Below are 14417 nucleotides of genomic sequence, written 5' to 3' on the forward strand. Positions count from 1 at the left end.
ACAAGGAGTGGGGTCATAATCATGAAATCCTCAGCACATGCAAAAAGTCAAATGGCTAACAAAGAAACTTAATCATCTTAATGTGGCATTTTAATGATGCTAGTGATTTGCTATGCCAATTCAGAGATAATGAGCCCCTAATGCTACAGATGTTCATCCAGACTTAAAAAAAAAGAAAAGAAAAGAAAAAGCTTTTCTTGTATGCCATTTCCTAACTAACCAATTAAACAAATAATAAAAGCATCTGAATAGTTTACCAGATTTTGACAGCTGTTCATAGGATTTAGAAGCTTGGAGCACTAAAGAACAAAAAGGAAGTCTATACACATAAACATCACGTATATGTATGTTGAAGGATTAGAATGTTTTGTGACTACCTGTACTGACAGATATTAACTGATGAATTGTTACATACAGTATGCAAATGTCACCACAAACTGTTCCTAAAATCAGGAGTACAAGAGAGAATTGTGAGGTATTAATACTAATCTTTGCCATCTCACAGAAAGTGAGATTTTCCTAGCCTATGCTGGCAAAGAGTAGCACAACTGTATATCACAAAAGAAGTCATAAGATTTTACAAATTAAAGAGAATTCACAATCCTGAATGTCTATGAAAAACGCAGCAATCACTATGCAATGAACATAACACAAAGCATACATACTGTAATTATATAATATGGCAACCATTTTTAATAATGTCAATTGATAGGATAAACAAAGAAAAATCCATAACTAAATACTTGAGAAGATGCACGCAGTTCATCCAATTACAAAACCTTAGATAAACTACTTCTTTCCTTCCTATGTTTTCTTAAGATTCAAAAAAGCCTTATATTACATGTTTATTACAAATTGAAATAAAGATTACAAAAATATTGTTCAATGTATTTAGTACTGGTGAAAGGTGCCAGGCAGGCAGCCTGAGATTTAGGTCAGGTCTACAGCAGAAGCACTTTCCCAGTATAAATATACTATACTGGTAAAGCGCTCCTGTGCGCCTAGTGTGGACGCAGATTTTACCAGTACTGGTATAACTGCATCTCAGGGATTTCGCTGACACAGCTATGTCAGTCACAAATCACACCTCATCATACCCCGACTGACACAGTTATGCCTGGCCTTACCCACAGGACTGGGACGACACAGACAGTTGCAGAGGAACTTTCCTTCACACCATTATGTCAATGTGCCAGTAGGGGTCAACTGGCCCAGTCAGACCTTGGCTTTTCTGCTGAAAATGGTGATAAGGCCAATTAATGATGATTGTGGTGACTTTTTGTGAGAAGAGCATTTGTCCACTAAGAACAGAAATGATATTCTCAAATCATTTCACTTAGTCCACTGAACAGCCATCAGATGATCTCTACTAATCTGGTCTGGATTCACTGGCAAGTAGAAGTAAAAGGCTCCACTTCCTAATACCAGTCCACTGAGCCACTCCTTCTCCACTGCATCTCTGACATGGTCTGGAACAATCTTTCTCTATTTCTCCACCTTACTGATTGTCCATTTAATTTCAAAACTCAAGATTCCCCAGCAGTGTATCCGGCCATGTCCCCTTCGACCCTGGGGATACAATAGCCATGGCTGGAACTCACTGTACTCTGGCAATCCCGGTAGGTCTTACAGCCTCATTACAAGCCAATGTGCTCATCTGCAGGTTGGGGCTGTGCTATACTGCACCAGGGACTGGGCGGAACAGCAGAAAGCCACCTTTGCTTCACTCTCCACAGGTGTTCCAAGCATTGAGCCAGTGTGCCTGAGGTTCTGTCTTATCAAAATAGTTATTTGATCTATGGGTCAGATCTTTATCTGATGTAAATCAGCAAAGCTTCATTGACTTCAGTTAGTATCTGGCCCTACTGTCCTTGATTACAGTCATATTATTTTTGTCTGTTGCAACTAGCGTCTTTAATCTTAGTACTATAGTTCAGCATCTACATTTTACAGTGATAAAGAAATAAACATCCATTTAACGTATATACTGTATACAGCACCTTTCACGGGTGATATCTACATGAACCAGTGTAGTGTGCACCTGGTGGAAATTTCACTTCTAAAAATAGGAGAGAAACTTTCATAATTCCTCTATGTGGAATGTATGTTCTATGCTAATTAGTCTCTTTATTTTTATTCAGACTCGGACAAAAATAGAAGCAAATCAAACTGAAATACAGCACTTCGAAAAACAGAAAAATAAGGCATAATCTTCCCAGCATTTGGATGTTTAACTTCTAGCTATAACAATTTCCCTTTAATAACTGTCCTCCTACCATCAAAATAGAACCTAATGTATCTTAAAATATAATTAATTACAACAAAATAAAACATGATAAGAATTATGCTGTAAGCTCAAGTGAGCCAGAAAATTCAAAGTTAAAGCTAAGCCTCAGCTTCTTAGAGCCTTTTAATCAGACTAAAATACTGATTTTTTCCCCTATGGAGACCCATCATTTCATGAAGAACCCTATGCCCAGCGAGTACTGTCTGTTAGCTTCTGTGTATTATCAATTTTCTGCCCTGTAATAATGGTCTTACATTTTTATAGTGCTTTCATTCAGAAAGATCCCAAACCACTTTACAAAACGCTACTGATTGAACTATCTATATAGGAATTACGTTGTCCAAAGTTAAATGCTATCAACTCTGGCCTGAAAGATGGCAACTATAGCACACATCAATGCTTCACAATAGTTCAGGGAAGGAAGTAGAAAATAATATATCCAACTAAAGTTGCAGCGGGAATTAGGGAAGCGGAATGTAATTACCCCAGATGGAATTTGACTAGAACATCAGGGTTAACACTGCCACTCATGGAATTTTTAATTACTGTAAGTGGCCATTTCCTTGTCTTTTTTTTATGTCAAACAAAGTTGCCATCTGCATTAGTGTAACACCCCCTACCATCATTTGGGGACTTGATTCAGAAAGAATACTTCTTAGAGCATCACCTGCAGTGCCTGAATTTTCCCTTGAGCTCTCCCACTCAAATCCTGGTCTATATCAATGTTGCTTAATACACAAGATTTTCTGGCATTGATTTTCTGAACTTTAGTATCCTTTTAAATTTCCCTTTCTTAAAAAAAAGAAAAAAGATTAAACTCTGGGAGTTTTCTTCTGTTACTATTTAGATAACATCACTCATAGAAAATATCTTCTAAAACTACAATTCCTAAAGTCCAGACAGCCAGATACAGTCACAACCGTTAAATCACACTTCAGTAAGACAGTTGAATCAGAAAACATCTGGACATAACAGTCAGACTGAAAGAGGTTACATGTTAAATTCTGATAATCTCATTCGTTAGTGTTTAAACATATTACTAATGTGATCAATCAGGCTTGACTTTCTTTGGTCATCTAGTTTTAAAAATGTATTTCAAAAACTGAAATATTTAAAGAACAATCTTGTTAATCACTCTCAAATATATTTTCAAATGTCCTTTATTCCAATACACCTAATAATAGTAGCTGACATTTAAACAGCAACTTTAATTCCAAAATGTTTTCAAATCTATGCACAATATACAGGACGAGGAATCACTTGTGTGAAGTTTGGCAGCCAGTACACCATCGTGTGGAGGGAATAGAAAATTTTGTCCAAAGAAAGCAAAGCAAACTCCTACTCTTATGAAAAGTACCAGTGGAAATTTAATGCACATGCAGAGAAAACAGGACCTTGGTTTTTAAGGTCTTACCCAAAAGACCCAAACAGATTAAATTACATGAAAATCAATTTAGCTATCTTGGAAGAGTGAAATCTGAGGTCAACCAAGCCAGGATTTGAATTTATAGTTCTGGATAATCCAGGTTTTGAAGCTAGATATTTCGATCACAAAGGCTTCCTCTCCAGTTACTTTGCTGCAATAATATAATTCATGAATTATTTTTGGACTTTAATCTAGCATTGACCCCTATGGGTTAACTTCTGCATTCCAGCATCTTTCCAGTGACTCCAGCATTATTAAACTCATCCCTTTTTTGCCACATGAATGGGCAAGTCTGGGGATAAAGAATGAGTTATATTACTTGATATCCTCTACTAGCCCATGTTTCTGTAAACTGATTCTTGTCTAATGTGAAGTATCATCTGACTTCCTGGGCCATTCTCTGATCTTCACCCCTCATGCATTGTATCCTGCATAGGAAAATTAGGTCCCCTGGTCTAGATTTCATTTCACTACAAAAAGAATAAATAGTTCCTGTTTTAACTTTGCAGTTGTTTTGTATGGATCTATGGGATACATACAGTGTAAAAAGAGAAAAGTGAATATAAAATATATTTACCTCCAGAATTAAAAATGTTACTGGGAAAAAATTTTTAGAATCTACTGAATAACAGAATGCATCCTTTTTTCCTCCTTGCCTAGCCTTCTCTGACCAGATATGATATATATAGTCACATACGTCAAAAGAAATGTAGTCCCTTTTCCTAAGGCTAATGGATTAAACCGACTAAGGAAACTGACTAAGGATTAAACCGGCTGCACATTTCTAGCTAAACCATCAAGATTATTGAGTTTTCATACCTCTAATTCCTAATTACATTGGGCCCTGTTATAAGTGTCCAGTATAACACAATCTGCAACTATAGGTCATTCATAAACAAGTTGTAATGAAACTGACTAATTCTTGTTGATGTCACTAAACATGTTTGGCAATATTTCTTTTTGTTGACAGTACAGTACTACAGAATTAAAACAAAGTAAAGTGAATCTTTTGTTGATAACATTAGGGAGATGTGACTTTCAGTTCATACACAGGCTATCAAAGCACAGAGACTTGACACAATTAAGTAGTACAGACTCCTTGCCTCATTTTAACACTTACAGAAATCCCCTGTTAAGTGAACTTCTGCAGCAAAATACTGCTGATGTTGTGAGATAACCCCTGAGTCCCATGAGCAGCAGGGCTTGATCTAGGCTTGGGAGATGTAATATTCTGATAAAAAACGGCACTTCCTTTTCAAGCAGATAAGTGCGTGTGCTAAACAGCACCACTGGAACCTCAGTAAGCGCCTAAGCGAGAGTTTGTCAGCCTCTCCTGTCTCACTCCAGCCTTTTAACCGCCCCCTTTCACACACCTAAATGCAGCAGCAATTAGCATCCATAAACCACAAATGTGGCTTCTATTTCTTTTTATTTCACAACCATGAAAGCTAGCTAACATTCATAACACTGAAAAAGTTGTCTACCTCAACCAATGAGGGAATTGAGACTTTAATTATAATACTTGCGCTTGACCTGTGTCTCCCATGGAAAAAAAAATATTTTTAATTTAATTTTTAAATTAAAGACTCTTCAGTTAAGCACATGTGCTACTCAAGGCCATCATGGTGGGGAATATAAAAAGGAAGGGGAAGTCTAAATCCTTCCCCCAATATTTGCCTCATTGCTTGTCTCTTTTCTGACTAGTTACAGGAAGCACCATGGGAACAAGGTTTTTCATAGCTGCAGGCAGGCATACACCATGTGCACCACAGCATACAACTTCAATTCCCTGGGGGCAGCAAGGTTTTTTTGTTCTTCACCAAGATTTTTATTAATATATTTCTATAGTCCTCTGTCTAACTGCATGCACAATATTCAGTGCTCATTTACTTGGGCTGTGTGTGTGAAAGGCTGAATTTCATCCACTGTGCATAAACTTTCCTTTTCATGTTTTGAGCATGCGGCATGCAGGCAGAGGGACCATCATATCACCCAGTGTGTTTGTGAGGCCAAGGGAATGTATGAATTTGAAATTACTAGCAACAACCAGGGATTTTCTTACAATTGATTTGCAATGTTTCTGGGTGATTCTTCCTGTTTTCCATTGACAACAGTGAAGAGTGAGACAGAAATGAATATTAGCTTTGATAGATATTTTGCAAGAATATTAGCTTTGATGAGATATTTTGACATATCATAATTTATTGCCATTATTCATTTTCTGTAACATCTCCTTGAGGATTCCCAGTCTTACTATCTGCAAAGTTAGCTCAAGACTTCTACCAAAACAGTTCAGAGTTGGACAACATACAGATTTCAGTGGCCCTCACCTCTCACAAACCCTGAAACTATGTCTCCATGACTGTATCAGGGTGCTATCAGCAAAGCTGGGCTAGCCCCTGCTACTGAGTCCTAATAAAGAGTAGATGGGAGCCAGCTGAGTATGCTGGCCTGGAAGGAATTAGGAACAGCTGTAGAACCTGGGAGGACTATAAAAGCTCCCAGGAAGCAGATGCTGGAAGGAAGGAAGGGGTAAGTAGTCAGAGAGGGAAAAACTACAGCAAGGGACAGCTGAATCTGTAAGATCCCTGTGACTGGTAGAACTGGCTATATAGATGGTGGTGGGCAACCCATTGTAAATTAAGCACAGTGGTGGAGCAAGAAGCCATTGTCTGGAAGTGGTTTGTGTGGGCTAAGGGCCTGGGTAGCAAGGGGGCCAGGTGCAAACCACTACATGTGGGGGCTTGTCCGGGACCCAGAAGCCAGCAATGGAGGTTGGTGGCTCAGGGATGAATGACACCCTACAACGGCTGATAAAGCAGCAAGAATGGATGCAGCAGGCAATACGGGGCTTCCAGCAGGCCCGCCAGGCAGAGAAGCAGGCCTTACTAGTGGGGCAGGCCGAGCAGCAGAAGACCTTGCAGGAGTTCATCAGGGAGCAATAGCTCCTACAGTGAGTGGGGAGTTCTGCAGTAGGAGAAGGCAGTTGGCCCCCAGGTTTGTGACTATGCAAGATGGGCCTGTCCAATGACCCGGAGGCCTTCCTTGGAACTTTTCAGCCAGTGGCCATGGGCCCTGATTGGGAGAAAGCAATGTGGGCCAGCTGTAGCTACAGCTGGCCCGATACCTCACTCAAAAAGCCCAGGCAACTTACATGGCCCTAAGCGCAGGCGTGAGACTAAAAGGCTGTAAGGGCAGCCATCCTTGATGGGATAGGACTCTCAGCAGAGAAACACTGCTAGAGGTTTAGAGTGGCCCGTTGGACTGGGAGTGTGTGGCCTAGGCTCATGAACTGGGGTACCCGCTGACTGAGACCAGACTCCCACACAATGGAGGAAATAATGGACAAGCTAGTCTTAGAGCAATTTCTACACAGCCTGCAAGTGTGGGTCCAGCAGCATCCGCCAAGCACAGTAGTGCCCTCATGAAACTGACTGAGGAGTATGTTGAGGCGGACTTCTCTCAGAGACAGGGCTAGTCCCACAAGGGAGAGGATGGGGGAAGGAAACCCAGGGACCCCACAACTGGAAAGGGGCTGGAGAAGAAATGCGAGGAGCCTCCAGGAGCGACCAGCAGGCCGGGCCAGGTCTCTTGCTGGCAATGCGGACAGTTGGGGCATAGAAAGAGTGACTGCCCCCAGATGTACTGTGGCTTTGCTGAGTTTTGCGGCTGGACTCATGTGGCGGAACAGGAAAAGGGGTTGAGGTTGGCTGCCATTCCCCTGAAAGGGGGGAGGAAGACCTGGAGGGGGCTGGTAGATACAGCCTCCGCTACCTCACTCGTGCAGAGGTGGCTGCTAAAGCCCCAATGGGTGAACCCCGGGGAGCGGATGACCCTACAATGTATTTATGGGGATAGGAGGTACTGTGTGGTGGCCCAAATGCCCCTGGAAGTACTGGGCAGGTTTGATTGGAATTTGGAAGCGAGTCAGGGTAATCGAGGGATTGGCATATGCTGTAGTGCTGGGCACCTACTGGGACTACTTCCTGACCAGAAAGGGGAAAAGGGGGCAGGGGCCCAGAAAAGAACGGCGCAATGCCAGGAGTCTCCAGGAGGAAGGGATGGGACCCCCGGAGCTAAGAAACCCTGGTAGTGGTGGGGGCTCTGACCCCCCATAGCCCAGACCAGAGGGAGGGTGACCTCAGGGCCCAGAGAAGGAAGAGGGCAACAGGGTGGACACTGAACCCTACGGCCCAGCAGAGCAACAGGAAAAGCCAGAGAGTCCTAGACAACAGAGTTGAGACAGGACTAAGGGGGAAGAAAAAAGGGGGAATGGTCAGTCCCAGCCCCTTGGGGCAGGGAGCCGGGATAGGAGGACCATGTCTGGGGTGACTTCTGAGAGGGGTGGCCCAGGTTAATGTGAGATGCCCACAGTACTGGTGGTCCTAGCATTCCTGAGGAAAGTAGAGATGGATCCCAAAGGTCTGCCAATGGCTGAGGGAAGTAGGGAGGGGGGGCCATCCCCTGGCTATGACTAGTGTGACGATCTGTGGGCTGAAGTGGAGTTCTGGGGGCGTCCGCCCCACACAGAGTGTACCCTCTGTAGATGGAGGGTGTCGGAACCCCACAGAAGTAATGCCAGGATTCAGCCCATGCCAGTGGAGGAGATTCCCCGCCTGGACCCCACCAGTGGAGAGAGAAGGGGATGGGCAAGATTAAACCTGACAGTTCATAAGCAGGGAGATGTGTAGCAGGGTCCTACCGGCAAAAATGGGCTAGCCCCTGCTTATTAGACCTATTTAAGGGCAGATGGGAGCAAGCTGGCTTGGAAGGAAGGAATTAGGAACAGCTGTAGAACATGGGAGGGCTATAAAAGCTCCCAGGAAGCAGATGCTGGAAGGAAGGAAGGAGCAAGTAGCCAGAGAGGGAGAAGCTATGGCAAGGGAAGGATGGACATTCTTTTGACTAAAGGCTGAATCTGTAAGACCCCTATGACTGATAAGAACTGGCTATATATAAGGTGGTGGGCAGCCTGTTGTAAATAAAGCACATTGGTGGAGCAAGAAGCCGTCGTCTGGAAGTGGTTTGTGAGGCTGAGGGCCTGGGCAGCAAGGGGGCCAGGTGCAAACTGCTACAATGACTCTATATAAAAGGTCACCTCCACTGATAATGCAAGATTAATAAGGGAACAAGCGCTACAGAACTCATTGTTATGGTTGATTTAATCACATAACAGGGAAAAAGCTGGGTTACAGCAGTAATGAAGGAAAATTGTTGTTAATTTTTAATGGAAAAAACACTTAACTATCAAATGCCTGATCACCACCCGAGTAGATGGCTGCATGCCACTCACCAGATGGAGCCCATCACTTGGGCATGGACAATGACCATAGGCTGGTAGAACTGAGTTATTTTCAAAACCTGGCATGAGCAGTCATAGGTGTAGGACATCAGGATAGGAAAGGAGGCTCTTTGGTAGGTGTATGGTGAGTTAAGCGTGATAGTGAAGCACCAGATAAGCAGAAGGATAAGAGCTCTGCTTTAGTGTGGAAGAGAGTTGGAACTGCATTGTGAAAATTGTCTACTCTGGTCACTTGGGGACCATTTTGATGATGGGAAGTCAAAGGAGGGTATGTGGTGGAAGCTTGCAGGGCAATACAGAATGTGTTACAGGGTGTATGATCAAAAAAATACAAAGGCCACAGCTGGGGCCAGAAAATGGCCAAACCTGGTTGCACAGATGCCATCAAAGCTTAGTTTGGCCCATAGGAGTGTTGATGATGGAAAGAGCCCGTTTAGCTTGAGCCTGCACTCCCCACTTTCATTTCCAAAATCATAATGGTGGCACCATCTTTTCTGCTGCTGAACTTTCCTGGGCCTAGAACATGACAGAGCCCCAGCCTCCTTCCCTCATTCTTTTGTAAATCAAGTTCCATGACGTTGTGGAATAGGATTCTGGGGTTTGCACAGGATGTGGAGTTCCCCTATACAGCTCCTCCATGGCTTCCCCACCCAGAAGAGTGGAACTGTGTCAGCTTTGCTGCTCTTGGACCTCCTCCACCCACAAGGGAATGGGTGCAGGGGTAGCATTTGCTTCACCGTAACTGAATCCATTTAAAAAAAAAACTCTTTACATTCAAACATTTATTTTTAATCTTCAAAGCTGCAGGGGTGATGAAAGCCTTAGTGGATCATCAAGGGATGTTCATGAATGTGTACATACGGTGGGCAGGCAAAGTGCATAATGCCAGAAGTTTCAAAAACAGTGGACTTGTCAAGAGCAGTCAAAGGGGAACTGTCTTCCCACTAAATAACATTGACATGTTACCACTGTGATTCTGGAGGACTCTGCATACCCATGGCAAAAATGGGTAATAAATCTTTTCCTAGTTACAACAAATCCAAAAAGATACACATCCAGGAATAAATCCAGCAGGTGCAACATGGTGATGGAATGTGCATTCAGTTAATTGGAAATAAAATGAAGATGTCTGACCTTTAATGACTGTTCAGTGACTAATGTACCAATTATCATACCCAATGCATTTTGTGTAGCATATGTGAAAACAAAAGTGAAGTCTTTTTAATGAACAATGGAGTGCCAAGGCAGTTGGACTGGTATCAGTCCATGCACAGGCAGTCACACAAGCAATTGCACCTGAGACTGTAAACATAGCCTACATTCAGCATGCTGCACAAATCAGAACTACTCTGTGCATACTCTATCAGACTGATGATACAGAATTGTATGTGAAGCAAACACAAGAACCAGAAGTCACTCAATTAAATTAAACAGGCAGCAGGTTTAAAACAAACTTAAGGAAGTACTTCTTCACACAACACATAGTCAACCTGTGGAACTTGTTGCCAGGGGATATTGTGAAGACCAAAAGTATAGCTGGGCTCAAAAGAGAATTAGGTAAGTTCATGGAGTATAGATCAATTAATGTCTATTAGCCAAGATGGTCAGAGACACAACCCTATGCTGTGGGTATCCCTAAACCTCTGACTGCTAGAAACTGGAGCTCGACGACAGGAGATATATCACTCGTTCTGTTCATTCCCTCTAACGGATCTGGCACTGGCCTCTAGCGGAAGACAGGACTCTGGGCTAGATGGACCACTGGTCCGACCCAGTCTGACCATTGTTATGTTCTTCTGTAGTAAATGTCATTTTATGTTACGATGTGTCTTTTTATGTATTAAAAACATCCTTCTCCTATTTTTCAAAGTCTCTCTGTTTCTACGTTGAGGATCTTCACAGAGTGGATATTTGTGGTGGTGTGGGTTTATACTCTGGATCATTTTATGAAGGATGGATTTTCTAATAGTGAGGGTGTTTACTGAAGGATGAATCGATATTTTGATATTAATAACAGTATCTTTGATGTGTAAAATTCACAGAATCTTTGTTTTCAAGATTACATGTTATTGCATAAAAGAGGCTTGCAGCAGGTCAGCTACAATATAAAATAACATATATGTACAAAAGCAGGGTCAATATAAATATTTTCTTCTCTGCACATAAAATTATATCATTTGGATATACCTTTTTTCCTCTCCATACTACTGCAGATTAGTGGAGTACCTGAGAAAATGTCATGAAGGAGCTGGAAGGAGGCAGCCAAGTAACTACTAATATCCTGACTGAAGCCATGACAGTAGATAGATGATACATTGTAGGTTCAGGCCAGATTTTTCAAAGGTATGTACAGTCCTAAAGATGCAGATAGGTGCCCAGTGGGATTTTCAAAATCACTTAAGTAGTTTTGTCATTTAAGACCTATTGATTTCAAAGGAAGATAGGCAACTAACTTGCTTAAACTTTTGAAAAATCCTATTAGGCATCTATAGGTGCCTAAATATCTTTGAAAATACGGCCCTCAACCTCTAAGGATATGCCTACCCTACGAAGACTATACTGGCACAGCTATGTCTGCATAGCTATGCTGGCATAGCCCGTTTGTGTAAACACTGCATACATTAACAGAAGGGTTTCCTACCACCTCCCCAAACAATGTTAGCTACATCAGTGGAAGCACTCTTCCATTGGCATAGCTGCATCTACTCTGGAGGTTATATCAGCATAGCTACATTGGTCAGGGGTATGCTTTTTTTCACACCCCTGACTGACGTAGTTATACAGATATAAATTGCAAGTGTGGCCAAAGCCTAAGCAGCTCATACTTTGGCAGAACTGAGCACTTTGGCAGGATGTGGTATGGAAGCAGTTTCTACTCCCACAGCCCATGCTGTACCTGGTTTGTGGATAAATAGAGGACTTCTGTCTCCAACATGGTCATTCTGGCCTCATTCACCAGTTTAGCACTAAATTTACTTTATGTATTGTTTTGTATTTTATTAAAACAGTTTTATTTTTAATTACTCAAAGGTTTAAAATGTGAAAGTGCATTTGACATCAAAGTAAAACTGTTACTTCCAAGTTATAAAAAAACCAGATAATGTCTAACTTTATTAATTTAGGTGACCAATTCAGAGACAATTTTTTAAAATGGCATGATTTAAGTAAATCCTGATTCAGAAAACTGTCACCTGAAGCCACAGACATGATTTGTCTTGATAATAGTGCAGTTTTATGGACAGGCTGTATTTGAGAGGCAATATGAAACTGGTAGAACGCCACATGCCTTTTCCTCAGTATATATTACCACATCCTCTGCCAAGCAGTATTTTTCAATGTCTGTGGTTGAGAACTGGCATAAATGAACATGCTCTACTCAGAGTAGCTGGAATGTTTGTTTATGCTGTGATTTCACTTTATGAGTGTTTAGATAAAGAGATCTATTTCAAGTACCCCTCTCTCTCAAATTTTGCAGTCCCAAAGGCAACACCATGACAGAGTGCCAGGAGTCCAAGGACTACATCTTTTATCTTTTTGCCTATTAGGTGTTTAGATACTTCAGAAAAGAGGCCATACCAGTTTATAGACAGAAAGAAGTAAATAGACATAAATGTACATGGGATATATTTTTAATTAAAATAGGTGCACATGGCTGTAATATTTGTGCTTATACTTGTATCTTCCTTGAGAAATATATAGAAATTGTTTGTTTGAATTAATTGTCAATAAAAACCTGGAGTTGACCAGTTTTTTTCCCCCCTCACTGAGCAGTTACAGGGAAAGGATTACTTTGCGCAGCATTTAAGATTCTACAGGGCACCCTTGAGCCAGTAGTTCTATCTATCCTTTCTGTAGAAAATGCAGCTGAAATCGGTCAAAATATTCTGAGCTATCACTAAGCCACTTTTGTTATGGATGCACAGTGCCCTGCTTGCATATATTACCCAAATATCAGATTACCCTATTTATCCTACCTCTCATTATCTAAAATTCTATCATAGCTCCCAACAAAACTGCACCCACATTTACATAATGCTCCCTTCTTCTACAGTTGTAGTAACCTGAAATTATTACTTACAGTGTGTATATGATCTGTTTTGTCTCTGTAAGTAATGCATTATAAGTTCTTTGGAGCAGGGACCATTTTTCCTTGAGAGTTTGTACAGCACTGAGCATTTATTTATCAGAGCTTGATAAATAATAAAATGAATCTGACTCCATTAATAAAACCAGGATTAAAGTGTACAGCATTTATCTGAGAACGAACCTGACAATGTATGTTTCATGGGTCCTGTATAAATTACCTATGTACATGGAATTGGTTGATGAGAAATAGTAGTACTTTCTCCATATCACATGGGGAATATCTGTTAATATTCAGAACTCAAACTCATATTTCTATGTTTGTATAGCACCTTGCCCACTGGAGCATGATCCTGATTAAAACTTCTAGGCACATATGCAACACAATCAGTCGAATAAGAAGATCTTTAACTATTCATTTTCATCATGCAACCCATGTTTACCTGTTTCTTCATGAGGTGGACTGTGCTCTTTCATATCTTCCCTACTATCCATGTTTTCCGCCTCCTGGAATTTGTTTGTATTACAGTCTTTCAAAACTTCCTGTCCTTCTGAAGAAAGGAAAATGTTAAATGATGATAATTTACCCTTCCATAGCACCTTCCATGTGATTATCTCCAGGCATTTTGCAAAATTTAAATAATTTTCACAACCCTCATATCTGTACCCATTTTATGGATGGGCAACATAGCTTAAATTATTTGCTTATGGTCATACACTGAATCACTGGCAACTGGGAATGGATCCCCAAAACCAAACACCCTGCTAAAAGAGCAACTATCGTCAATGCCATAAAGTAAACACCTAAAAGGAGTATTTATTAATCTATTGTTCAGACTTAAATATTCTGGAGCAGTTCTGAGTCAGGTTACAACAGGTATAAACTGTAAATAGTTTTACGTAATATGCTGTAGGATCCTGCTAATGTGCCCTAATGACTGGGAGACCCTTGCTAATTAATTAATTTTATGAATTAGCAGATAAACAAGCACTTTAAAAAAAGATTAGATAAGATCACAAAAAGTACTTTGTTCATTTGGGGCTCAATCCTGCAAGGTGCTGAGCACTCTGGTCACCATCTAGCAAAGTGCTTAAACACATACTTAACTTTAACCATGTGAATAGTCCCATTGACATCAATGGGATTTGTGCACCTAAATCACTTAAGTACTTTTGAAAAATCACATCCTTAAATATGAATATTGTTAACTACTTCACTGATGATCATTTTGGCAGAAAAAGCAATTAATGTGTTTATCCCACAATTCCAAATTGCCTCCCAGGAAGAAAAAGTCCCAACAATTACTTAGCCAGATACC

The 14417-nt window shown here is 41.1% G+C and overlaps 1 protein-coding gene across 1 annotated transcript in view; it reads right to left on the bottom strand.

Annotated features, from left to right (window-relative positions):
* IKZF3 (IKAROS family zinc finger 3) overlaps positions 1–13826 on the bottom strand; it is a 37471-nt gene extending 23645 nt beyond the window's left edge. The window contains exon 1 of the mRNA XM_067540925.1: positions 13542–13826. Coding sequence (XP_067397026.1) covers positions 13542–13593 — 52 coding nt within the window. The 5' untranslated portion in view covers positions 13594–13826. The remainder of the gene's footprint in view (positions 1–13541) is intronic.
* Between the last annotated feature and the right edge of the window lie 591 nt (positions 13827–14417).

Source organism: Emydura macquarii, unplaced genomic scaffold (assembly GCF_026122565.2).
Source record: "Emydura macquarii macquarii isolate MOO-44397 ecotype Brisbane River unplaced genomic scaffold, CSIRO-AGI_Emac_v2 contig_629, whole genome shotgun sequence".
NCBI lineage: Eukaryota > Metazoa > Chordata > Testudines > Chelidae > Emydura > Emydura macquarii.